The following is a 26794-nucleotide window of genomic DNA, read 5'->3' as shown; positions in this document are numbered from 1 at the left end:
CCGAGGCCCACGGCAAGGTGGGCAGGGCCACATTCCTCAGAAGGCAGAGCTGAGTCACCAAGGCAGAAACCAGGGGATGATAAGTTTCTCTCAGTCCCCAAACAGGAGCCGGGGCCACCAGGGAGCAGAGTGGAGCTGGCCTAGGGTGAGGCCTGCTGGACAGTCCAGGCCGGACACACGCCTCATCGCTGTGGGTGTTTCCTTTCAAAATGAAGAAACAGGGCGCCTGGGTGGCTCAGTTGGTTAAGCGACTGCCTTCAGCTCAGGTCATGATCCTGGAGTCCCGGGATCGAGTCCCACATCGGGCTCCCTGCTCAGCGGGGAGTCTGCTTCTCCCTCTGACCCTCTTCGCTCCCGTGCTCTCTGGCTCTCATTCTCTCTCTCTCAAATAAATAAATAAAATCTTAAAAAAAAAAAAATTAAAAAAAAAAAAAAAAAAAAAAAAAAAAAACAAAATGAAGAAACAGACTCTTTATCTGCAGATCTGTATCAGTCCAAGATGAGGGAGGTACGTGAGCCTCGATGCCAGGACATTCGAGTCTAATCCCAACTGCCTCTGCACCGACCCTGTTTGGGTAACGGATGTGTAAACGGAAACACTGCAATTTCACCAGCCCCAAACTCCCCCAGGGCCCATCATCCACAGGAGTGTTGGTAACAGAAGTCCTACCAGTCGACCAGTTGGATGGGTCCTAGTTGACTGGCACCAGCCTGTGGGGTGACCCCAGGGACCGCTATCCTCTAGGACCAACGTACAGGGAGCTTGGATCCATCCCTTAGCAGTCAGAAGACCTCAGCTTTCTCCAAGATAAGAATACCCATGCTATAAAGGTTAAGACAATTAAAGGAGGCTCTGCGTGTAGGGCAGCTAGCAGATGGCAGGCCCTAAAATAAATGAAGCTGGTCTGTTCAATTTGGAACCAGATAAGGAATGCTCCATCTACACTTTCCAGCTGATACCGCAGAAGGTCAAGTGACAATACTTTTTTTTTTTTTTTAAGATTTTATTCATTTGAGATAGAGAGAGAGAGAACATGAGCAGGGAGAGAGGCAGAGGGAGAGGGAGAAGCAGGCTCCCTGCTGAGCCAGGAGCCCGATGTGGGGCCCGATCCCAGGACCCTGGGATCATGACCTGAGCCGAAGGCAGACGCTTAACCATCTGAGCCACCCAGGCGCCCCAAGTGACAATACTTTTGAGATCACTCTGCCAGAAACTGGCTTTAAAAATTTTCATTTTTTTCATGACTTTCCTGGCAGCAATCTGAATGGTCAATGGAGGAGGAAGAGGCAGATAGGGAAGTGCGGATTGATGGTAACAAAAGAACCAGCCTGTTCAACAGGTTTGTCCCATGGTGCTTCCTGGCGGCAGGTTTGTAAGATGCAGTCATTATATTCAAGTACCCTAAGCAAGATACATGCATCATATATGTATATACATGTAGTGTTACCTTCACTGCACTATCTATGTAAACTGGCATTACACTCAACTGGGGTGAGGACTCTAAGATTAGCCCTGAGTTTACTCTTACACATGTAGCCGGACACTAAAAACAAATCACTAGTGAAAACCACCCCCAGGCACAAAGTGCTAAAAGCAGAGGTCAGGTAAACAAACCCCCTTCAATGAGAAAACAGCACCTCCTAGTGGCAGGTCATTAAAGGAACAAGTCAAGGCTGGAAATATTTCTCTGAAAATCCTGTGCTCGAAATCCAGCCACAAGCCCCATTCATTGTTTCCAGTTTCAAAAAGAAAAGTCTTGGGGCAGCTGGGTGGCTCAGTCATTAAGCATCTGCCTTCGGCTCAGGTCATGGTCCCAGGGTCCTGGGATCGAGCCCCGCATGGGGCACCCTGCTCCGCGGGAGGCCTGCTTCTCCCTCTCCCACTCCCCCTGCTTGTGTTCCCTCACTCGCTGTGTCTCTGTCAAACAAGTAAATAAAAAAATAAGATCTTTAAGAAAGAAAAAAAAGCAAAAAGAAAAGTGTCCTATTAATAATATCAGTAGCCCAAATTCAATTTTGCTGGGCAAAATGCTCGGCTAACTTTCCCTCCTACTTTTTTAAGTAACCATGATCAAATAAATAAATGCTACACATTTACAGGAAGTCAATAGCTCAGAAGGAAACATGTAATTTAAAGATAACTTTAAAAATTCACGTGTAAATTCAGATTTGTCATCGTGAAAAGCGATGTTAAAAGGAATAGTAAAATAAAGTAAGCAGCTCTCCAGAAATTTTAAACTTACAAAATTGACCAAAAAGGCTGCAAGATAAAGGCAAAGCAATCACTCAGATTATAGACTGAAACTACAGAGAAAATTTTAAAGAAAAAAGCAATCAAGGAAGTCCAATGTTTAGCCAAATTCGCATTTTAGAAAATATAAAATATGGTGGAGGAAACCATTAAAGGAAATAATTTCCCTTAGACAAAAGATACCAGCCTTCAGATTGAAAGCACTTTCCCTTAGTATTTTTTTTAAGTAATCTCTACACTCAACTTGGGGTTCAAACTCACAACCCCGAGATCAAGAGTCACACACTCTACTACTGACTGAGCCAGCCAGGCGCCCATCTCCCTTAGTTTTTAAATGAAAAAACGGAATTCAAGGGGCACCTGGGTGGCTCAGTCCTTAAGTGTCTACCTTTGGCTCAGGTCATGATCCCGGGGTCCTGGGATCGAGCCCCGCATCGGGCTCCCTGCTCCGCGGGAAGCCTGCCTCTCCCTCTCCCACTCCCCCTGCTTGTGTTCCCTCTCTCGCTGTGTCTGTCAAATGGATGAATAAAGTCTTTTAAAAAAAATTTTTAAGAAAAAACGGAATTCAATCCTAAGAGCCAACTTGCTTGAGTGGCCAGATTCCTGTCCCTGTGGTGCAGCTTGGAACCTTCTAGGGAAGGCAGGAGGGTTACAGCCATCCCCACGGATTAACACCACGCCAATGAAACAAGGAGTCTTGGTGGAAGTTAAAGTATTTATTGATGTGTTTCAACTGTACATTCTCCACAGATCAGATTAAGGAGTTTGTAGGTGAAGTTTATCTGTGCATAGTGGGAAGACACATGGATAAGGTAGAGGGGAGGAAGAAGAAGGAAAAAAAAAAAAGGTCACAGGGAAATAGAAAAAAATACACCACAGGTTACCAGAACCTTCCGACTAAAATAAAGAAAAAGAATGAAAGGAAAAGAAAGAACAGAAGAAAACGAAAAAACTGTGAGCATCACCAACTATACAAGCATCACAAAGACTCAGGTGAAGGAAACAAAATCTCCAAAGCTTTACATGGTGTCTACAGAGCATTTCATGTACAACGTGGAGCATCCTCCTCGCACATAAAAGCCAGCCCCCCACCTCTCTCCTGGGTGCGTGGCACCCCCTACTGCGGTCTTCTCTGAGCAGCTGAGGGGGCGGGCAGGGAAGTCAGGGTACAAAGGGGAGGGAGGAGGGTCAGTGCTGGGGCCGGGGGGGGGGTGTCCAAATAGGAAAAGACAGTACGTGTGGACGTGACTGGAAAGGGAAGTGAGTAGTAAAAAGCTACAGTAAGTCAACGGCAGACAGTGGAAGGACATCCTATATAAACTACAGGCTAATTTCCGTGGAAGAACTGGATTTAGAAGGAAAGCAGGAGTGGCTGCCCTAATCTGTATACGGTAGGCTTGCTAAAAGCTGCCGAACTCAAATGCTTTCAGCCTCCTGGGTGACACCAAGGTGCCCAGCACTGGGAACACCAGACTTCCAAGAAACTGGTCCTTTAACATGATTCTGCAAGGGTCTCATGATGCGCTTGAGTGGTCAATGACGGTTCCCTATTACATTTAGTTTCTAGGCAACTTTCTGAAAGCTAGCTCATTTAAAAAGGGAATACTGCCTTAATTTCTTCTTTTTTTCCTAAGAAAAACCAGGACAGTGAATGAGCCTTAAAGAGTGGTTTATACAATGCAGATGGAACGGCCTGCATATACAGTCCATCACCGAAAACCAACATTGTCCATTTACAGAGAGCATATGTGAGACAATACAATAGAAGTGGGATTTCTGATTAATTTAAAAAAAGAAAACTACATCAGTCAAATATCTGCAATAGATCATTTTTTTCATTTCATTTAAGGTTTATATATCATATATTGTTATATTAACATTTTTCACCCATTTAAAAGAATGGAAATTGTGATTCTACAGTAGTACTTTAGAGTCTTAATGATCCAGGAGGTCCGAATGAAATCCTCCGGGCGCAACTGCTGGTCAGGAGTTGACCCAAAACACCGGACCTCCATCTCCTGGCCCACCTGCAGCGCCTGCTCCAACAGGTGGCGCCTCGCGCTTCCTTCCGCTTAGATCTGCATCTGCTCCAGGTATTTGTAGGTGGGGTTTTCATAACCATGGTTCTGCATCTTGTTCAGGTGGCGCTCCTCTGGGGTGAGCATTGGGTCAACCTGGAGGAACGAAGACGGAAGATCACTGCACCGTACCGGAAGACAACTGCACAGATCGGAACACTGGAGCCGTTTGCTGTGCAGTCCCCTAGGAACCAAAGTCTACCCGGTGTCCAACTGCCACCGGGTAGACCAAACGAGAGTCAGTGGTGAGGACACTGGGGGAGGAGGAGGAAGAAAAGAAGGGGGTCAAAGAGCCTTCTGAAAGCTGGAGTCCTAAAAGTGGAGTCCGAGTTAAAGGAAAGAGTGAACTGAACTTCCTAGCACCACGGCACCAACCATGTCTCAGTTGTGCCGCTTACTATTTGGGACAGCCTCGGTGAGTGATCCCTATAAAATGAGAAATGGGATCACGTGATCTGTGGGTCTTTTCCAGCTCAGAAATTCTACTACTAGGCCAGTGTCTAGCAGGAGGTGAAACCAAGTCACTAAGACACACATCTAAACTTATTTTCCAGGGCACATCACATTCCTTATTGTATTCAATTTCTGGAACCAAGAAACTCTGGACATTCCCATCACCTACCTCAAAATGAGTCGTAAGCAATTCTAATTATGAATCAGCAGAAGACGGAACCGAAACAGTCTGCTCTGGCTCTAAATTTCCTGTTGCTTTTTCCCCCCCCCATTAAAAAAAGACTACTGGGGCGCCTGGGTGGCTCAGTCATTAAGCGTCTGCCTTCAGCCCAGGTCATGGTCCCAGGGTCCTGGGATCGAGCCCCGCATCAGGCTCCCTGCTCAGCGGGAAGCCTGCTTCTCCCTCTCCCACTCCCCCTGCTTGTGTTCCCTCTCTCTGTCAAATAAATAAATAAAAATCTTAAAAAAAAAAAAAAAGTCAGCAACAAAAACAAAGAAGGGTATCGACAGTCCTCATTCCCAAATACCTAAACATACCGGAAAGAAGGAAACACCAAGGAAATAATCTGAGAAAAGTTTTCACCCTCTGCAGCATAAAACGCTCTTATGTTTTCCTCCCATTCACAGTCAAAGGCCCAAATTAATGTTAAAATGTGACAGGGCCAATATAATTCAGTTGGGGCGGACTTCCAAAACATGACCTGATAACCCAGTGACTACTTTAATTGAAGCGCGGCGCCCATGAAGTTGAGATGTTTGCATGCCATTAACCTCCCTGACAGCACAGAGCAAGCCGTCACCAGCTCGGGGCCATGGCACAAAGAAAGGCCTACTCACCTCCACGATCCCATGGCTGATGGTGCCATACTGTCTCTTCCTCAGCATCACCAGGCTGATGACGATGACCGTGGCGATGGCCACCGCAATGACCAACAGCCCAATGAGGGCACTGCTGCTCAGACTGAAGTCCTCCCGTAGGGGCCCCACAGATTCCTACAGTAACAGAGCAGACGTGCGACAAGGTCTCGGTGACTCAGCACAGCGGGAGACACGCACTCCACGAGGCCCTAGCTCCTGGAGAGCCATGACTCTGAAACCCACGGGAGCTCCAAGATCCTGCCTTCCAAGTAACCATCCCCATAAGGAGAACTCCCACTTTTCCCAATCTCCACGGAGATCCTAATTTTAGCTTTCTTATCCAAACGTGTGGAAAAATGGGGACGGGGGCCTTTGATAACTTGAGACGCCGGGCATCTCTCCGTTTTCCACTTGAAATGGAAAGAGCGCCGTGAACCCTGGCAGCTGGGTTCTGGAGCTGAACACGCACCGGTTCTGCCTCCAGGCCACCGACCCTCTCGGCATTGAAGATCATTTCCTTAACGTCCAGAGTCTCATCGATGACCTGAAACCGTATGAAAAGGTCAGCACCCGGGTGGAAGGGGGACCTTCAGTACAAATGGAACCACTTCTTTTCTACCCCATTTATTATTTGCTGGAGGGAAGCAGATACCTGAGGATACCCACTAACCAAGCAGTTCGTCACGTTCTAAATCCACTCACCAAAGCGCTAGAGGAGGAAGCCAGTGTGGACAAGGTTACTGAGTCACAGCTGGCCCCTCAGGGCTCTCGCCTGCATGTTCCTCTAGGTAACCATTATGGAGACACATTTCAGGACAGACTCCCAAGAAGTCCTGTTCAAGTATCGAACTCAGTTGAGGAGAATCCAGAAATATCAGTGACAGAAAGTGCTCGTATAATAATAATAGTAGGTATAAACCTAAAGCAATAGAAGAGTCAAAGTCGACTCTATTCCAATTTCAAGTTACTAAATCTCTATATTCACTTGAAAATGGCCTCTCATATTTTATCCCTATCTTCGGTTGCAAATATATTTCCCCCTCATCAAGAGATGAGCCACTGCTGAAAAATGATTCTTTATTCCTTCTCATACCCAGATGCTAAACAATACAATCAATTTGTGGGAGTAGTTGGAGCCGACCCATCTTCTACCATATGGAAAAGGAACGCATGGAGGTTCATCGGGAAAGCATCTAGAACAATGCCACTCATGCCAACTAGTCTCAAAATTAAAACAGGGTAGGGCAGAAGGGAGAAATGGCTCACCATATTTTCATCCACTTTATTCTTACTGTTAATCACTTTCTCCTCAGCACCGATCAGCCCTCCATCCTGCTCTCCCACTCCAGATCCTGTGTTGGAGAGAGAGCACAGCTAAGTGTTTCCCAGGCTGGGCCGGCCTCATGCCAACCTCACAGAAGCAGTAAACTCCCTCCTGAGAGCCGGGGAGCCCTCGCTGATCACCTCCCCACCCCCACCGCCCACCCAGGCTAGATGATATGCTACTTTGTTCCCATTTCTGGGGATGCACTGTGCTCTATAAAGATGAATGGTACAGGCATTTTTCAGAGGACCGATGGGTATAATGGAGGAGGAGAGAGTGCTTACTTATATCCAACTTGGAAAAATGGAATGCCAACCTTCAGAAAAGAATGTTTATTATAAGGTAAACAGAAGTGGAGTCCAAAGGCAACCTAGCACAGAAAAACATGTAATACCCTTCTGGGATATTACCAAGCACCTATTATCCCACAACCTGGTCCTTCAACATCCTGGGCTCCCTTTGGATGGAGGCACCATCATACCAGCAATGAATCTGCACGTCTGCCTCGGGCATCATATTTTATTCCACAGGCAATTCTGTCCGCCTGAAATACCCTCCTTGCCTGATGAAGGACCTTGTCCTTGGAGCTGCAGCTCCTCTTGGGAGACAGTCCCAGCTTACAGCACTTAAAATCCTTGTTTATCCTCATCTGTCTTCTTCTCTGTCTCCCACTAGCCGGTCACCCTCTGAGGGCTTAGATCACAGATGTCACATCTTCGATGGGGATTAGAGAATGAACAGGAAAGAGGCACGCCACAGACAGGGAGAATTCTATCACAAGGGTGGAAGGCACCTTTCTATATGTGGAGCAAGACTAGCCACACTCCTCTTGTCAAGGTCAGATATCACTTGAGCCAATGTCACCTGTGCGTGGCACCCCAAATGACAGTATCCAAAGATGTGGCGTGACTGAAGCCAGCACGAACCCAGGCAGAGGAGAAGCGACAAGCCATCCTCCTTATTTCTAGCTTCAAAAGGCATGGGACTCCTACTAGCTATCCTACCAGTTTTTGTGAACAATAAGATACACAGTTCTATATAAATGTCTGTGATTTGAACCCTCTATAAATAGATCACCCTGACAGCATTCTAAGGGGACCACCTGCATGTGAGGAAGACTCAAACAGAAGTATATGCCAAGCACTGCTGTCTCTGGGCTTGCCGACAATGACACTAGGCCCGGCCACAGCACAGCTCACAACCAGACTCGTTCTTGACGTGGAGCCGTGAGTAAAAGCTACCATGGGCGCCGATCACGAGGGCTAGCTACTGTGTTCACTCATTAGAAGGCAGACAAAAATAATGCCGGTTTTTCCTAAAGCATTCACTTCAAAGAGGAACTTCACAACTCGATTCTAGGGTGAGTTAAATCAGGGCTGGCTTTTGTAGTCTCAAAAGGCCACTGAAACAGTATTATTGCACACTGACTATTTCAGAAAGAGGAATCTGGAGAGGTGCTGTCTCAGCATGGCTGCGGATGAGCAAGCCTAGTAAATTCTAATCCTTCCATCACTCCCTCTCTCCTCCTCCAGACTTTAAAGGTCACAGGGCAGGATCCTATTTGAAAAGTAACATGGCACTGAACCAACAAATTTTAAGTCCTACTACTAGTCTAGACTGTTCTCATACTCCTTTGGTGGTATAACCCACGTTTTCTTAAACACTGACCAAAACCACTTTGGTTTTACAGAAGGCACAAACAAGTGACATTAAGAGAACAAAAATTCATGTTTGAATTATTCCAACTAGTAACGACTGAGGTATGAGGACGAAAGCCAGGTAAATTTCTAGGAAATTCATCTCTACAAATATCTAAGAGGTACTACTGTTCAGAGGAAAGGGAACACAGTCATCTCCGAGAAGAGGAATATTCAAGTAGAACTAAATCAAGCATTTACATATACGTGATTTTTACAAGATTCAAACTGCACTCTTCATGTTCTGAGGCAAAGCTGTGGCAAAAACCACAACATCAAATTCTTAGAGAACACTGCTTGGTCCATCCAAAGTCGGCCAGAGCCAGTACACTGGGCTCATAAAACACACACTAAGAAAACACTGACCCTAGGACGGCAGACTACCCAACAAGCCGGAGAAATTCAGCAGCATTGTATGGAACAGAAACAGCATGGGCTTTGAAGACAAAGGAGCTGGGTTCAAATCCAGATTCCTCCATTTCTCAAAGTCATGACTGAGGAAATCATGCAGCCTGAGGCTTCTTCAACCACCTAATCTGTCTGAGAGAGCGAAAAACCTGACCATGAGGTGTGCTCAGTGCATTAAATGAACCCAAGCACGTGAGGCCCTCAGCACAGTGCTTACAGAGCCCTAGCCTGTTCTGAAGCTTGGACACTCACTACCATGCAGCAAGAGTTCACTTGTCACAACCTGTTCCATCCATCAGCTTCTAAGCTTTGAGGAGTGCTACAACTCCGGACAGGAGACAAGTGGGCATCGACAAAGGGTCAGGCGCAGCTAAAAGGAAAGGGAAAGATGTAGTGGGGGCAGCACAGAGGTGGGGGGAGAAAAAAAAGAGGTCAAAGAAAAACTCTCTACCTGCCCCTAAATCAAGCATATTTTAATTTTTTTAAAAAGATTTTAAAGTAGACTCTACACCCAATGTGGGGTTCGAACTCACAACCCGAAGATCAAAGAGTCGAGAGCTCTACTGACCAAGCCAGCCAGGCGCCCCCAGCATGTTTTCAAATATATGAGCAATTCCAGCCAACCGGTGTAAGTTGGATATGCATTTAAAAATATACCCAGACGAAAATGTTTCATAAAAATATCCGTATTCTCTGGACATCCAGAAGGAAAGTTCAGGATGGCCACCTTATCACCAATACCACGGACACTGGATCCTACGTGCAGGACACAGGGCTACTCTGGTTCCACTCACAGCCATGTCTAAAGAAATGAGGTGGGAACATCTCAGGTGATGGTATGACACAGAAAATGAAACTCCCGACACACGGGGGAAGTGAAAAGGAATGAGATCTTTAAAGGGAACATCTTTGACAGACCAACCTTTTTTCATTGGGTGGTACAACTCCGGCTGAGTGTCTAGCAGAAAGGAAAACAATAAAAAAAAAAAAAAAAATAGCACAAAAAGGAGATTAAGAAAGAAAATGGCTTCTTTCGAAATTCCTACCTTAGAATTTCTCTATAATGTGAACAGAAAGTATCCTTCCTTAAAGATATGCCTGAAATATCCCATAACAAACCAGCAAGTAAGACCCACAGCATGTGGACTGGAAGGCAGGAGAGAAAAAACAGGTCTGCCTTGGGTCTCTGGGGGGGGGGGGGGGGGGGTTTGGGAGATTCCCAAATTTTTCAGCTGAGCCCGCAGTTGTTTTTCTCAGGAAATAATAAAAACAAAGTCAGTATCTATCGACTGTGGTTTTCTGACAAGGAGACAGGGTCCTCGTTCAGACCTGTCCGAGATGCCCCCACCCCAAACAAAGTGTGTAAGCGTGGCCACCCTACAGGCCCATGGAAGTCTGGCGTTTGGAAGTGCGGGTTTTAGGAATGAAGTGGTATCTGGGTCCTTTCTCAGATTCTGTCCCAAACTGAGTTGGTGCTTCTGGGGTAACTAGTTCAGAAGGCATTCTGTTAAGGTCTGAAGGTGAAGCTGGGTGCCCCCCAGTGTCCCCGTTCGGCAGGCCTCTGTTCCAGCCCTGCTGTATCTGGTCAGGGGCAGCTGGACCATACCCAAGACTGCAGGGGTTCAAATCCTTACTCTCCACCTACAAGCTACGTGACCCTGGGCAGACACTTAACCTCTTTACATCGTGGAATGCTCAAATGAGGGCAGGCCCCAGGACCCACGTTAAGAGGGCTTTCTTGAGGACTCAAGGAGAGCAGCCGTGCACCAGGCTTAGCTAGAGCGGCCCATGATAAGGACTCCATGGTTGTGGCCACTATTTCCCCCGTCACTGCCGTCAGCAGCAAACAAATAAATAGAAACGGATTCCACACCCTGGTCTCAGGGCACCGGGCTCAGCAGCTTGTTTATTTCTGGTGCAGACCCACAGCTTTCAAAGATCCTTTTAGACACCGAGAACCAGCAAGGGAATAGAAGGAAGCATGCCAGACCGGGAGTGAGGGGGACAGGTCTTCTGATCCCGCCGACCCCCTCACCCCCCCAATACCAGACGTGTCACCTTGAACAAGTCAAGCCACCTCTGTAGCCTTCCCACTGCCTGCCCCCCTCGCTTGCTATGAAAAGCTGATGACCTCACATAACACGGAAGTGCTATTTAAGCAGCAGAGTGACGTCCACGTGCCAGGAGTCACACACCCTGTGGAGGCAGCTGACAGGACCAGGAAAAAGAGAGGGTTTCACACAAAGCGTCTATAAAGTGGGAGGAATATTACTGACCTCATGGGGATCCTGAAGCCGGCGATCTGAAGGCACCCGGCACGGTGCCTGCACACAGTAGGTGCTCAGTGAATCCCTGCCCAGCTGTCACCAGGAGCACAGCCCCCTGCCACAACCCAGGTCCCAATCCCTTCGGGTTTCTAACCCCGCGCCCCCGCCCATGCCCCCCCCCCCCCGCGCGCCCCCCCAGCCAAGCATACACACCTTCGTTCTCAGGTAAGGATGGGAAGGGATGGAAGGGGCGGAACGGCGGGGTCTCATCACTCTCTTCGGAGCTCACCCGGACGTCCACGGGGGTCTCAGACATAGAGGCAGTGAGCTGGTCCGTGTCGGCTCGCTGCTCTTGCAGCAGCTCGTCTGACAAAGACAGACACACGGCAGGGAGCCGGCTTTCAGAAGGACCACCAGTGCGAACGAGGCTCACTCGGGTCACCACAGAACATGAGGTCTGCTGCGGCGAGCATCTCGCCAGCTTGCGGTGCAGTGGACAACTGCCTCCTAGCTACAGCCCCGATTCTGTAGCACCGCAGAACCCCGGCCCTGGCCCGCCTCTCTCCTTTATGAGCCTGCTCTGGGGCTCAATGGTTTCTTCCCACGGCAGAGATTTTTAAATGACCCCCCAAACTGTACCTCCTATCTACTGCCCGGACCCGCTTCATGTCCAGCAGCAACTTGTGTTTTCTCCGCTTTTCCTCAGGGAAGTGGGGCACCACTGTCCACGCCGCTGCAGACGCTGGAAAGGCCCAGGCACTGCCCTCGGGGCTTTCCTATCCCTCACACCCCTGGGACCCGAGCCAGCGGCACCCCCTGCTCACCCTTCCTCTGCGACATGCCCTACAGCCCTCACCTCTTTATTTCCTCCACGACCACCACAGGGCCCACTACCAGCGTATAAACCAGATGTTTATAATGGCTTCCTGGCGGCTTTGTAATTTTAATAGCACACAGCAGCCAAGGATTTTTTTTTTTTTTTAATTCCTGTTCTTTTTTAAAGCATAATACAGATCTAGTCACTCCCTCATTTAAAACCCTCTAACGGCTTCCCATTTTCCTAGAATAAAGCCCAAACTCCTTGATTTTGCTAAAATCTCTGAACAAATTGGCCTCTGCCAACTTCTTTGGCCCCCTTTGTCCCCCCCCTGTGTTCTCGCCACACTGATCTACTCAAATGTTGTCAACTCGACTTGAACTTCAGGCAGCTGCAGCGGCCATTCCCTCTGCTCACGGTGTTTCCCCCTCGTGATCTCTGCATGGGAGGCTCCTTCTCGTCATGCGGATCTCAGGTCACTGTGCCCGAGACGGCCCTCCTGACCACCCAGCCACTCTCCGCTGGCCCACCCTGCCCTTCCATCCCCCTGCCCCACCCCGTGGCACTCCTTGTCTTATTTTCCTGATTCCCCTACTGTAACATGACCTCCAGGACACACTGCCTGCTCATGCACCATTTTGCTCTGTGACTCACAGTAGCCATTTATTTGCCAAATAAATGAAGCAGGTGAAGAGCAGAAGAGGGAGAAGTAAGAAGGTGTGTAAAGCAGGAGCCTTGAAATGCATCAGCAATTAAGGGGCAAAAGGGCAACAGGAAATTCCCCTGGTCCCTTGCAATTTCACACCCTAGAGTTTTTCTTCCGGTCACAGAGTAGAGGTCAAGAAACTCAAGGCTCCGCGGCTCACAGCCAGTACATCTGTCCTGGGTTACTCCTTGACCTTGCCACATAAGCTCCAGTGAATTTGAGACTTACACCCCGGCGTGCTAATGCCCAGCTTCCTGGCCCTGGCTGTCCCGACTTCTCTAGTCGTGCACTCTGCCACCCCCGAGCCTCAGCCAGAAGTCCCACTGGACCGCGATACAAACACAGCACCCACCAATTTCCTCTTGGATTTCCTGGGCTACGTAAGGTACTTTGTAGAGCAGGGAGAGGCTCTGGTTCCTTCTTTCTTCAATCACATGGAGATGGGTCATCACCTGGAGGTACAGTACGGTGGAGAGGCCTTGTTACCAACAGAGCCGGGCCCGGAGGAAACTTGCAGACCCACGCTTCCGCAAAGATCAGCTGAAAAAGCATATTCTCTACACAGTCCAGCAAAGCAGCTGGCCAGAGGAAATGCATCCACCCCACCCTTATTTGCTGACCACTGCAGTACAACAGTCCCCCCCCCTTCTCTGTGGGGCCTACGTTCTAAGACCTCCACTGGACGCCTGAAACTGCAGACAGTACTACTGAGCCCCCTGCGTACTGGGTCTTCTTCCTGTACATACATACCTATGATAGACCTCAATTTATAAGCTAGGCACAGTAAGAGAGGAACAGTACCTAATAATAAAATGGAACAATTAGGGCACCTGGGTGGCTCAGTTGGTTAAGCGACTGCCTTCGGCTCAGGTCATGATCCTGGAGTCCCGGGATCGAGTCCCACATCGGGCTCCCTGCTCAGCAGGGAGTCTGCTTCTCCCTCTGACCCTCTTCCCTCTTGTACTCTCTGTCTCTCATTCTCTCTCTCAAATAAATAAATAAAACTTTAAAAAAAAAAAAAAAAAAAAATGGAACAATTATACTATAATAAAGTGACTTAATATGGTCTCTCCCTCAAAATACCTTCCCGCACTGTACTCACCCTTCTCCTAGTAATGAGGACAGAAGAGAAAATGCTACGTGAGGAGATGAAGTACGGGGATGACGGAGGCCCTGAGACATAAAGTTAGGCTCCTACTGACCTCCTGATGATACATCAGGAGGATCGTTCGCTTCCGGGCCACAGCTGACCCATGGGTAACTGAGACCACAGAAACGAAGCCTCCGATTGGGCGGGGGGGGGGGGGGGGGGGGAGGGGGGGGGGGGAGGGGGAGGTGGGGGTGGGCACTGCTGTCAAGGAGTATGTTCAGATTGTGTGTAATACCCCTTGGTGATCTGAGAATTTATCCGGACAGTGCTCGGAGTTAGAAGAAAATTTAATTTAAAAACTTTCACAAGGCAGTTATTGATTTGATTTTTATACGAGGCACTTAGCAACTGTACTAATCAAGAGTAAAGGAACCCTAATTTATACAATGCCAGATACTCGGAATGAGTCAATTTTAACCACTGGTCAGACTGGATGGCGTAAAAAGAGAATGAAATCACTGGCTAAAAAGTGGATTTGCATGGAGAGGGGGCCATTCATGGATTTGCTAAGTAACTGCTTGAAATGATTACCATGGTGAATAACAGAACAAGTTTATTCATATTTAACTGAATTAGTATTCCTTTCAATATTTACACCGAGGTATAAGTAAACCTGATTTTAGGGGGTGATAAAGACTTACCTACCATCTATCTTCTGCAGTTCACTACCGTCTCTGAATTCAACAGTTCTAGGTTGTTCATATTTTTTAAAAAGGAAAAAAGCCATCAAAACTGGTCACTTTTAAAGCTTTTTTGGGGTGGAAATGAAAGGTGACATGGGCTAACATCCACCCCAAGGCCACAGTGAGGCCTTGTGTTGTTGAAGCTCACACAGGCTAATTCAGGACGGTTACACTTGCAGTTACCACACTCGTCCTAAAGAGGGTGCTCTAAGCCCAGGGATTAATTATGTGGGCTTGAAGCCATTAACATGGTCAAAATGGAAAAAAAAAATTAAATGGAAAGATGCTTTTATTGTAGATTGATGTCTCTCTGACCTTTAAAAACAGGGATGAAAGCAATTTAATTTTATATTTGCCATTCTTTCAATCAAGTAAATTGATGGGAAAGCACAAGAGTTAAGTGCCTTAGAGAGAGAATGCAAATGGAAAGTGAAAATGCACCACCCACAGTCTTCGCGCGTGTGTGGATGCTGTTATACTTCAGATGAATTAAGGAGCCATTTGACTGAAGACGGTTCATATGCCCCCAGGAGAAACACGAGCCGCAGGGTGGAATACTGGACACATCCGTGTCTTCACAGTGAGCCCTGAGCTACAGGATGAGGGGGAAGGGCACCACACCACTCACACCCCAGACCAAACACGCAAACTAGTGTAGCTAATGGGGAACATGCAAAAGTTCATGTAATTCAGCAGCCAAGTTAAGTTCCACTAGAACTATGGGCTTAGAGCACACGCAACTTTCACGCCAGAGGAGACAACTCATTCCCTAGTTGTCGATACACTGATCAAGGTCTCTCCTTTCCTTCTACTCTCACACCATATAAAAATGGCTCTTCTGTAAAATACTCTGTGATCTATGTTATAATCTAGTTTTTCCACAAAAAATCTGGGGGAAAAAAAAAGGTCATGTTTTTTGTTTCTGTTTTCAAAAAACCAAACAGACCTGAAAAACCTAGCCCCTGTCAAGGTGGATGCATTGTTCCACCTACACTTCCTGGAAGTTACTCCAGGACTTGGCCTTCTGCCTTCTCCTCTACTCCAACCAGCTCAAAGCAAAGCACTGAGCTCCAGGCCTGTACCATATGCCTCCCGGGGTCCCCAGAGCCACCCCTCTCCACATTCTCCCACTCTTCTCGTTCCCCCAAACATCCGACTGCTAGATCAACTCTGTATGCTCAAGGGTAATTATTCTTCATCTTTGTAGCTACTATAATTAATACTACACTGATAGTGAGTTGCTCAAGGGTACACAAGGGATTCCATTTCGCAAGGTCAGATGCTAGTGCTGAGTTGGGCATGTAGACAGCAGGCACTGTCTACACAGCAGGTTCAGCCAACTTCTGAACCAGGGGAGCAGTCACCTTAGTTGCAAGACTCCTAAGACTTCCAGGCAGATTGCCTTGCAATCCTAATACACACTAGGCAAGAGGCTGGGAGGGGAGTCCCTGAGGAGATGGGCAAGTGTCCTCGAGGCTAAGTGCATCCCATGGACACTGGGCAATCAGCACAGCACTAAATTTAAAATATGGGAGGAAATTAAGATCAGTTGTGTCATGACAAGGCCTTCTAGGAAAACCAACAGACTAAGCTATTAGACTTGCTGGTTTACAAGGAAGCCAGCAGTCTTGCAGGCAAGGCTTCTTTTCTACAAATGCGAGAGAGTAAACGTGAGTTAACAGATGGACGATACCGAAATTAAGAGGGTCCAGAAACGAACCTCTCCAGATAACTGCAAAGGAACAAACCCAGGAAGGTACCAGTGTCTGTCTCAATTAAAACTAATGTACAAAACAAAATAATTTTTAAGAACTGCTTGATATAGTTGCCTAGAAAAAGACTTCAAATATTCATTCTGGTGGTACCCGAAATCCGAAATAAACGGATATAAAAGAAAGATTGAGAAACTGACTCAGCTCTTCAATATGATCATGCATTTCTAAACTTCCAGAAACTCTTTTAAATAGAAACGATTTAATAGAAGTACGGGGAAGATATTTTTTTTAAAAAATCATTATCTTTGCACAAACCAACTCTTATAACCTCATAATGTCTTTGGAAACCATTTATCATTTTCCAATATCAGCACTGCCCAACCACTGGTCAAAGCAGAGTCTCCCCGCTAGAGACACTCTCCCGCCACAATTCCTACTCTGTCTAGCGTACCTGGGATTTCATTTGGGCTGCCTTTTCTGGGTCAACAGCCAACACGTGCTGGTAATGACGGATGGTATGCAGGCGATCTTTGTTCTCAGCACGGACATAACGCCGCAAGGCCTGGAGGATGCGATGAGGCTGCAAGAGAGAACAGTAGTTTTAAGATCCAGAGACTACAGAATGGAAAACAGGCAGGAAGGCAAAGCTTAAAAACACTCACCTAAGAATGTAAAGCCCAGCCAGGCACAAGGATGAAAGCTATGCTTTTTGAAGCTTTTAGCTTACCCAAGAGTAAGAAACTTCCTTTCTACAGAAAGTACCAAAAACTAAGCTCCAAAGCTGCAACCAACAGTATTTTCCCGCTCATTCTGTCCTCTCCCCTGGGTTAAGTGTCGGACACCTTAATTACAAGGTAGGCAACCCCTGTGTCACCCAGAAAAGACTTTTACTTGCTCACTTAAGGATACTACTATCTACTTGACGGTACTTTCCATCCCCCCAAAGCAAGGTAGGTTGGAGTTAAGGGATAAAGAAATATGAGGTCACTAGCACAAAGGGCTTCGACGGAAGTTCCTTTACCCCTTTTTTCATAACCTTCTTTAGAACAGAATGAGTGCAAAAGCTTTGAAAGACAGGTTTTTAATCTTTGAAAGTAAAGCTACTACAAAAATTCAATAACTGAGTAACTACCAACCAGTACTGTGAGGGAAGGTACTTCCATTATCACAGGCGGCACATGCAAGCAGAAAGTGTGACGCTACGGTGACCTAAGCACATACTAGAACATACCTCTTCCTCCCTACTTTTCTTTCCTTACCTCCTCCAGCCTCGCCAGAACTTGTCACAGAAACGTAATCTTTTTGCTGACCTGTGTGTCATCATCTACTGGTTCTACACAGAGCCTACGTTACAGCAGGCAACCCCGAGGACAACGTTCACCAGTGACCAGGCTCCGCACAGCACTCACCCGCGGGGGGTCAGACTGCAAGGCAGCCAGGTAATTCTCCAGAGCCATTCGGCGGCGGTCATTCAGCATAGCTTCCACTCGAGCCAGGTGGGTTTCCACCAGCTGCTGCTTCTCGCTGGCTGCCTCCTTCTCCAACGCTTTAACCATAGCTTGGAAGTGCTAAACCGAGAAAGCAGGACCGACAGGTAATTCGTGGTGCCTGGAAAGTCTAAGCAAACAGCCTGAGACCCCAGTGCTGCCACTCCGGCCCAGAGCCTGTGCGAGTCGATAATGGGGTCAGAAGAGTGGAGCAAGGGTAAGATCCAAGTACACTCTATCTGATTGCTGTTGGAAAAATTACGTCCTTATCTAATTGAGAGCATGTTAAATCTGAGCGTCGGAGTCCGAATTAGCACCTCCGTCACTGAAATCACTAGTGTTACGAGCCCAAGGCGGGCTTTCCCAATGTGCCCTGCAAGAGAAGGGATGCTGTCCTTTCCGTACTTAGCAAAGGTGCCCACTTCCAAATCCTGAGACACAGACCAACAGGAATTATATTTTGAAACATATCCCAGTAATGTGGTAAGTTACGCTGAGTCATTCACACCGAAGTCCTGAAGGGCAAGTTATCTGTGAAGTACCTGGCTAGGTTTAAAGGTAAAGTTTAAGGCTGTGGAACTAAATTTCCCTGCACAGGATGCATTGGCTATGTAGAAATTAACACTCTTAGATTTTCTATGTGATTGATAAAAAGGGAAAGGTGTCCCGATAAAGTATTAACATCACGAGAAGATAGATTTCAGTGAATCATAATCTGCTTTATGAAACCCAAATCAGTCTTACAAACTGCTATCCCTATTCCTAGCAACACTCTCTTCTGTTCAAGGGGCACCCAGCTGCTGCTACAATTCTAATGTTACATTCTTGCAAAGTTAAGTGATGAACTGGTATCAGAGGGTCTTATTGTCTGCCTTTCCACTTTTGAAGAAGTCTGCAAAAAAAGAATTCAGGAGGTGCCTGGGTGGCTCAGCCAGCTGTGTCAGACTCTTGGTCTTGGCTTAGGTCACGATCTCATGGGTCTTGAGATCGAGTCCCCCACCCATGCACTCACCCCTGGGCTCTGCGCTCAACAGGGAGTCTGCTTAAAGATTCCCTCTGCCCCTCCCCCAACTCGCACACACTGACGCACATGCTCTCACTCTCTCTCTCAAATAAATAAATCTTTAAGAGAGAGAGAAAAGGGGCGCCTGGGTGGCTCAGTCGTTAGGCGTCTGCCTTAGGCTCAGGTCATGATCCCAGGGTCCTGGGATCAAGCCCCACAACGGGCTCCCTGCTCAGTGAGAAGCCTGCTTCTCTCTCTCCCACTCCCCCTCTCTTGCGGTCTCTATCAAATAAATAAGTGAAATCTTTAAAAAAAAAATTAAAATGAGAGAAAAAAAAAAGTCAGTACTGCTGAAAAACAAGTCACAGCCAGGATTTTTGCCAAGAAAGCAGAATTTTTAACAAACATAGCCAGCTAGGGTTGCTTCCTGGCATGAACTAGTAACACTCTGGTTTGTTTGCTTTCCTTCCACTATAGGTGATCAATTCTAGAGAATGCCAGTTTGGAGGCGAGGAAAACAAACAAACAAACAAAAAAAGCAAGCCAGTTAAAACTTCCCTGTAACGGGGTGCCTGGGTGGCTCAGTTGGTTAGGCGACTGCCTTCGGCTCAGGTCATGATCCTGGAGTCCCCAGGATCGAGTCCCGCATCAGGCTCCCTGCTCAGCGGGGAGTTTGCTTCTCCCTCTGGCCCTCTCTCCTCTCATGCTCTCTCTCTCTCTCTCTCAAATAAATAAATAAAATATTAAAAAAAAAAAAAAAAATTCCCTGTAACATAAGCTCTTGACTGAAAGAAAGTGTCAAACTCTAATTTCCTGGGAGTCTGGCTCTGTCCCTAGAGAATGCATCTTACCTGAATTAGAGTCTGCCTCTCTGCTTTCGGGAGGTTCTTGGCCTGAAGCTCAGCCTCTTCCCATTCTTTCTTTACCTAGAACAAAGGGTCAAAGCCACTAGCACCAGAGAATCATCTCTGAAACAGTCCCCCCATTTTCTAACAATACTGCCAGGCCCTGAAATCTAATATAGGAAACTGCAAATGGAAATAGCATCATATGACCCCTCACGAGCTCAGGGCTATTTAAGCTTATTCACAGAATTACTGTCTCAGAAGGTCCTGTACCACGACCATCCCCAAACAGAGCCTCAATTCCATGACCTCCTTGTTTTAAATAACCCGGGGCAAGTTATTTAAAAGTTTTTGTGCCTTAGCCTCCTGACACACTAAAACAAGGAGGGGGGGGCGTGTTTCATACCTATTTCTCAGAACTGTTGTGGATAAAAGAGAATAAACATTTCCCTAAGTATAAGCCCAGCACAGGTGATGTGTGAGACTTTAGGTGGTATTCAGACCTAACAAGAAATTCTTTTCAATTTTCTTTCAATCTTCCTAAGTAACTCTAGGAGAAAGCTGCAGTACGGTGCTCAATGTTGCTCTAAGCCTTATAATTCTTTTAAGAAAGCATCCTGAGGGGCGCCTGGGTTGCTCAGTTGGTTAAGCATCTGCCTTCGGCTCAGGTCATGATCTCAGGGTCCTGGGAGTCAGGCTCCTTGCTCAGCGGGGAGCCTGGTTCTCCCTCTCCCTCTGCTGCTCTACCTCTCTTGCTCTGTCAAATAAATAAATCTCGGGGGAAAAAAAAAAAAAAAAACCAGCATCCCAAGACTCAGAAGCTTCAGCAGGCAACAGTATCTAGCTAGAATATGTTAATACAGGTTTGCTTTCATCTATTTTTACAGTTACCTGTTCTAATGGCAAAAGATACTAGCTTTCTGTTTACAACAGTTATATAAAGTTTCCCTCCTTAATATAAAAAAATTTTAAAAGCTAGTCAATAGCAAAGAGAAATAACAAGGACATAATCGTTTTGGAAGTGCTCTGCAGAGTCTGAACACGGTAAGCACTCAGAGAGTATTATATTATCCGGGGGCAGGGGGTGGGGGTGGCTAGGCTCACCCAGAATACAGCCCTGCTAAACTCTCACATCTCACCTATGCTAACACAGCATGACAATCTGCAGGGGTGTCCCTTTTCTTCAACTATGAAAACGCTATTACCCAACGCCAAACACCAGGAGCATAAGGAAGCACCAAGTTTACCCTGTCCATCCGGTTGCGGTGCCGTATTTCCAGCTGCTCCTTAGCCTTCTGGAAGCGAGCGTGCTCATTATCATCTGCAGAAGTCTCAAAATACACATCGACATCATTGGTTGGCAGAGGAGTTGGGGGAACTGAAATGAAATGACAAGAGGGGTTCCCTCTGGGGGTCAGGCCCAACACAGAAACCTCACTGAGCCCTAGGAAGAAGACCGAGCTGAGGACCTGCAGGACGCACTAGTTTGCCTCGCACCGTGCTCCCAGGACAAGGTGCTCCTGTCTGCCAAGACTCCACTTGGTCAGATCACAGTGCTCCATCTTCCTTATGTGACATTCGGCACCAGGCCAGTCCCTGCCCCCTGGTATTTTTGGCACCAGCAAGGCACCTACTTAGGACTTCAGAGGAAGAAAAAGAAATCCTCTACACCTTCCCTCAGTTCCTGAAATCTTAAAAGCTAAAATCTAATTATTTGTTACTGTCACTGATCACTTCTAGCCAGGGACAAGGGCAGATATCAGACCTGCAAAGGCACCTCCCCAAATTCTCCATTTTGAAAGGAACTTTAGTGCTGAATGGTCTTTGCACAGAGACTGCGTAGAGAAAGTCCAAGCTGCTTAGCCCTAATTTTTTAGTTGTCAATATGACTGAAGAAGTCTTAGTCCCACCCCAAGGCGAGGGATAAGAGGGACAACAAGTTGCTGTATTTGACAAGGACATACCACACAGTGTGAAGATACTTTGGGCGTTTCAACCCATGGCACTCACTGGCCTTACCAGGCCATCACCCAAAGAGCAAACCCATTAGAAAACACACTCCTCCCTGCTAGTCAAGCATAAGGGTTTACTGGCCCCAGGCAAGTCAATAGCTGCACAAGGGAGCTTAACCTCATAAAACAAAGGTTTGAGATGACAAGTTTACCTACCCTTAAGAAATATCTACGAAAAACTGATTAGCCCAATTCACTCCCAATTTCCCAAGCCAGGGAGGAAGGACATAAAACTTGCTCGTACAAATTGCTGTATTAATATTAGAGCTAAGTGGAGAGCCAATACCAAAACCCAATAAATTTCAACTCAGAAATAAAGTCACCTAATTTTCAGAACTGTGTAGCTATAACACAACACTAAAGTAACTGTATAACTGACAAATGTAACTACAAATTAGTCAGCCACTCCAAAGGTCTTCTGCCAAAGCATCTTTTCCTTAGCTTTAAACCTAAAAGCTGCAACTAAAATCTTGTCAAGAATATTTGGCTCCTACCTAAGCTTAAATAGGATCACCACAGCCGATTTTTAGATTAACTAAATTAGAATATATAGCTTCACAAACCACATTCCCCATGATACTCCAAAGTTCAGCTGGGAGAATTTCAAAGCCCTGAAGTCCATCAGCGCCAATAAGCACGCTGCCATCAGCAGCACGTCTGCAGCTTAAAGGCTTATGTGTTGGAGACAGTCTTTGGTTACTATCACTGGGCTGGATAAAGATAATACAAAACACAAGCTGCCTCCACCCCCTGCGAACAAAAAGGTAAAGGCCTGTTGGCCCCAGAGCGCTGTTTCTGAAAATACAATGGGACCCAGACCTAGAACCACATCCTTCTGTCCATGTGAAAACAACCAGCTCAAGAAACCAGCACATTCGCCCGCCTCTGAGCCCCTTCAAGGAGGGGCACAAACTTAACCAGTGGCACAGTGATGCTTCTAGGCTCTTAAATCACTCAAGCCGGGGACCCACATGTCCCCGGTGGGTACACGAACACCATGCTTCTCTGCGGCAAGTCTTCCCTACCATAAGTACTGGGAAACTACAACTGCAGAACCATTAATGCTCGGAAGAGCAAGCCATTCCATCATAGCTTACAGCACTACCTACGTGATCCTTTAGGGAACAACTCCCTTTCCGTATTCAGGGAGATCCTTAATGACCCCTGATTCCTCAGGCTTCGCCCCCAAATTATGTGTTGTTGCACCTTAGTGTAAGTAATTTTACAAAGCAGGAAATATCCCAATAATTTCTGTCTCTGTATCTTTCCTGAATAAAAAAAAGTTTCTGCCACCAAAGTTCCCTAAGGACTCATACTGTTCCCACACTTTCAATTATTCCTACTAAACACAGCTTTTCCACAGAGCAGCAGCTGGAGTGGAAGTGCTAAAAGCAGACCGTATCATATCAAGATTTAAAACACCTTTTGGTGGCGGGAGGAGAGAGGACCGTGAAGGTATTCGAATGAAAAGCCATCAGAAGCTTAGGAGCAAAAACCGGGAATGGCCAGCAACTCCTTATTCTAACACGTTCCAGAATCAGAACCAAGTGAGTGCCTCGCCTGAGTGAGGATTTTCCAAAAGCATGGGCTAGCACTGCAAGGTAAGAGAAAGGGGGCCTTAAAAAGGGAAGGGCATAACCATGGAGAAAAGCAAACGTTCTCCTACCCGTGTCTAAGTGAACCCAACTCAGCTGAACCACTGAATTTCCTCTGTGACCAAAGGACACACGAACTAAAATTCTTTCACTTCCTGAACCTTTGCGTGAGGCATTGCCAGAACACTGGAGAAACAGTTACTACCACACAACTGCACAGCTCACTCCCTAGAGTGCCTAAAGCAAGACACTGCGATATTCTGGACTCTCAGAGAAAGTATTCCTAGGGTCAGTTCTTTGAAGAAGTGTCGTCCCCCCTAGCCAACATGCACCATGGGTTGGGCGACAGGGTAGCTCAAAGACAAGATGAGAGGAAAAAGCCCAGAGACGAGAATGGGCAGAACTCATGGCCGCTGTGCTCACCGTTCTGCACCTTTCCACTGCACACGGCCAAGGGCAAGGCTGCCGTCACCGCACACGGCCAAGGGCAAGGCTGCCATCCCAACCAACACAGAAGCGCTCCGGGAGCCCACAGACGACGAGGCGGGGTGCGAAAGACCAAGCCCTGGGCGGTGCCGGGGAGGGGACACACCACCAACCGCCACCACCACCGCCACCTGACCCACAGTAAGCATGGGGCATACAGAACTGGGCTCGCGACTGCCAACAGGAAAGCAAAGCCTAGATCTAGAAAGCACAAAGAGGAGGGGAGAAACGCTGGACAGCAAGCCCCTGCGTCGGCAGGGAGCACTACACAGACGCGGTCACGAGGACGGCCAGGAGAGAGACAGGACACCGGACAGGACGCCGGACAGGACAGGGCCGCTGCGCGGAGCCGGCGCGCCGGGACTTACTCATCGCTTTACATACAGCCATACAATAATCCTCAGACTCAAAATTGTTCCTGTTGCCTCCGCAGCCGCCATATATAAAGCGCACACACTTTGCCTTGGAGAGATCAAAGTACCAACGAGGCATCACGGCCCGGCAGGGCCCCGTCATGGCCTCCTGGGAGCAGACAGCTGTGTGGAAACGGTCAGAATGTCAGCAGGGCAGAGGCAGCGGCTTCACGTGCTTCACAACTGCTACAGGCCGGCGAGCGCCGGGAGGGGGCGCGCCCGGCGGAACGGCGCTGCCCCGGCCAGCTCACGCACCACCTCTAGCCCGCCGACGGGGAGGACGCAGTCATTCACCCGCTCTGATGCAGTGAAGGCATGCAGGAGCTGAAAACAGCGCTTCTCACACTGTCTGGAGGCTAGACTGACGGGGAGGAGCTCTGTGTCTCACAGCTCCATGAGCCTCATGTTTCTGATCTGGCAAGTGGAGACGTCTGCCTGACTTGTCCAACGTGCTGGTGTCAAGGACCAAAGGAGCCCAGTGCAGGTGAAAAGGCTGCTTTGGTGGTGATGACCACAGGAAAAGCTACTCCAGCACCCGGAAAGCATGCGTGGGCACTTGCATTCTCCGAGGTCAGTCAAAAGCTTCTAGACTTGTTAAGTATTCCCCCCACACTAAGTCCTAAATAATTCTTCAGAGCTTAACTGGCTTCAAATATATACTCGGCAGGAGGCTGCGTGCCAGTCGCTCTAGAATGGTCACAACCTTTTTTTCCTCTTTTTTGGGAATTGGCAAGATGAAAATCCCTCGCCGGTAGGTCATTAAACTCCACCCTCCCAGGCACAGACATCTTCTAGCGGACAAACAGGGCAGCCTACAGATGGGAACATGCTCTGGAAAAGAACCAAGTCACTTCCATTCTAGAAGGTCAGGGCTTTAGAAGTATTGAGGAGGGGGCCTCCCCTTGGGGAGAGAACATTTCAGGCTGCATGTGGAAGGATCCTGCCCAAGCAAAAGCCACGTTATCTCCCTGAGTCTCTGGACTGGTCCTTCTTCTCTAGCTAGGTCCTTACAATGCAAATGAGAGTGTCTGATTCAATTCTGGGTCCCTCCCTGAATGTGTCCACTCCAGCCGCTGCAGCAGCCTGGCCCCCCCACAGCGTTCATATGGCACCACCAGCGTGCTGGAGAGCTGGCGTCATGTCGGTGCCCAGGAGCGCCGCCTCTCCTTCCGTGACTTACCTGCGACGGATGCAGTCCAAAATGGTAAGCAAGTATTACCAAATGGATTTGAATGCCATGATGGCTTTACATCAGGTTACCTTTAACGTCGTGAGTAATTTCCTTTTCCGAAATCGTCCCCTCGCGGCTGGGTTCAGTTGGGCTCTCCTCATTGTACTCATCTCCTTTAAAGGTGTCGTAATAGTAATCTCGGTCTTCCACCACCTCCTCCCCTTCCTCCTCCTCCTCGTCGTCGTCATCCACAGCTGCTTCGGTAAAGTCCTCCAAATCTGCTTCGGTAGGAAATTCGCTGAAGGTCACAACAGAAAAGGAAGGTTAATACCGATTCTTATGTGCACAGCACAACAATGATTCTCTTCCCTACTGTGAAACACAAAAACAGAGACAGGAAATAAGCTCAACTCGCAGTTCACCGTGCCACGACAGCCCTCCGCCGAGCTACACCAGCAAAAGGGCAGAGTTAGTGGGCAGGGACTACATTTACCTGTGGAAAGTCTTGTGGCCAGAAGGAATGCCAGCCGACTCAACTCCAGCGCAAACAAGGGCATGCCCACTTTGCCCAGAGGGAGGGACCGGCAGCCCTGTGCCACCAGTGAAACCATTTCACAGGTGCAGGACGAGAGTTTACCTTTTGTAAATATCATAGTCTTCCTCTTCTTCCTCCTCCTCTTCTTCCTCCTCCTCTTCCTCCTCTTCCTTCGATACAGTAGACCCAATAATCTTTGTCTGAGGGCAGCACACATACTCAGTGCCGTGAAACTGGTCTACCCCACAGGGCAGCAGCATGCCGTAGCGATATAAGGTCATTCCCTGAGTCAGACAGGCCTGAAAGAAACCCACAGGTCCACCTCAGAACATTAACGCATTTGGTCAAGTAGTCCCCGATCATTAGCTTTATCCAAAAGAAATGCCTATCAAATCACTATGTAATGGGGCGCCTGGGTGGCTCAGTCGTTAAGCATCTGCCTTCGGCTCAGGTCATGATCCCAGGGTCCTGGAATCGAGTCCCACATCGGGCTCCCTGCTCCGCGGGAAGCCTGCTTCTCCCTCTCCCACTCCCCCTGCTTGTGTTCCTGCTCTCGCTATCTCTCTCTGTCAAATAAATAAAATCTTTAAAAAAAAAAAAAAATCACTATGTAATGCTTCCTCTCATGGACACATAAATTTTCTGTCAACAAGCTGTGATGCTATTATTTTAAGAAGATTTGCACATTTTGCTTTACTCGCGATGGGGCAACATCATCTGGGCCAGAAACAATGAAGGCCCAAAGTTAGAAATTAAGGAAAAGGGAATTCTTCTAGTAATTATCAATGCTGACTAAAGGTGGTCAGTGATAATTTATATTCCTTGCTCCGAGGGCATGGT

The 26794-nt window shown here is 47.6% G+C and overlaps 1 protein-coding gene across 4 annotated transcripts in view; it reads right to left on the bottom strand.

Annotated features, from left to right (window-relative positions):
• Positions 1 to 2952: 2952 nt before the first annotated feature.
• The window catches only part of APLP2 (amyloid beta precursor like protein 2), an 85736-nt gene continuing 61894 nt past the window's right edge, over positions 2953 to 26794 (bottom strand). Inside the window, exons 5-18 of one of the 4 annotated variants that reach the window (XM_027579347.2) lie at positions 26057 to 26253; positions 25509 to 25717; positions 24204 to 24371; positions 20990 to 21120; positions 19749 to 19823; positions 17817 to 17975; positions 16859 to 16987; positions 13212 to 13311; positions 11550 to 11702; positions 9992 to 10027; positions 6907 to 6992; positions 6110 to 6184; positions 5620 to 5775; positions 2953 to 4425 (exon numbers count right to left, since the gene is read on the bottom strand). In XM_027579347.2, the coding sequence (XP_027435148.1) occupies positions 4324 to 4425; positions 5620 to 5775; positions 6110 to 6184; positions 6907 to 6992; positions 9992 to 10027; positions 11550 to 11702; positions 13212 to 13311; positions 16859 to 16987; positions 17817 to 17975; positions 19749 to 19823; positions 20990 to 21120; positions 24204 to 24371; positions 25509 to 25717; positions 26057 to 26253 (1776 nt within the window). In that variant the 3' untranslated portion in view covers positions 2953 to 4323. The remainder of the gene's footprint in view (positions 4426 to 5619; positions 5776 to 6109; positions 6185 to 6906; positions 6993 to 9991; positions 10028 to 11549; positions 11703 to 13211; positions 13312 to 16858; positions 16988 to 17816; positions 17976 to 19748; positions 19824 to 20989; positions 21121 to 24203; positions 24372 to 25508; positions 25718 to 26056; positions 26254 to 26794) is intronic. The other 3 variants (XM_027579348.2, XM_027579349.2, XM_027579350.2) reach the window with 3 other exon arrangements.

Source organism: Zalophus californianus, chromosome 11, assembly GCF_009762305.2.
Source record: "Zalophus californianus isolate mZalCal1 chromosome 11, mZalCal1.pri.v2, whole genome shotgun sequence".
Classification (NCBI taxonomy): domain Eukaryota; kingdom Metazoa; phylum Chordata; class Mammalia; order Carnivora; family Otariidae; genus Zalophus; species Zalophus californianus.
The sequence above is the reverse complement of the archived record's forward strand: the minus strand, read 5'-3'. Positions and strand labels throughout refer to the sequence as shown.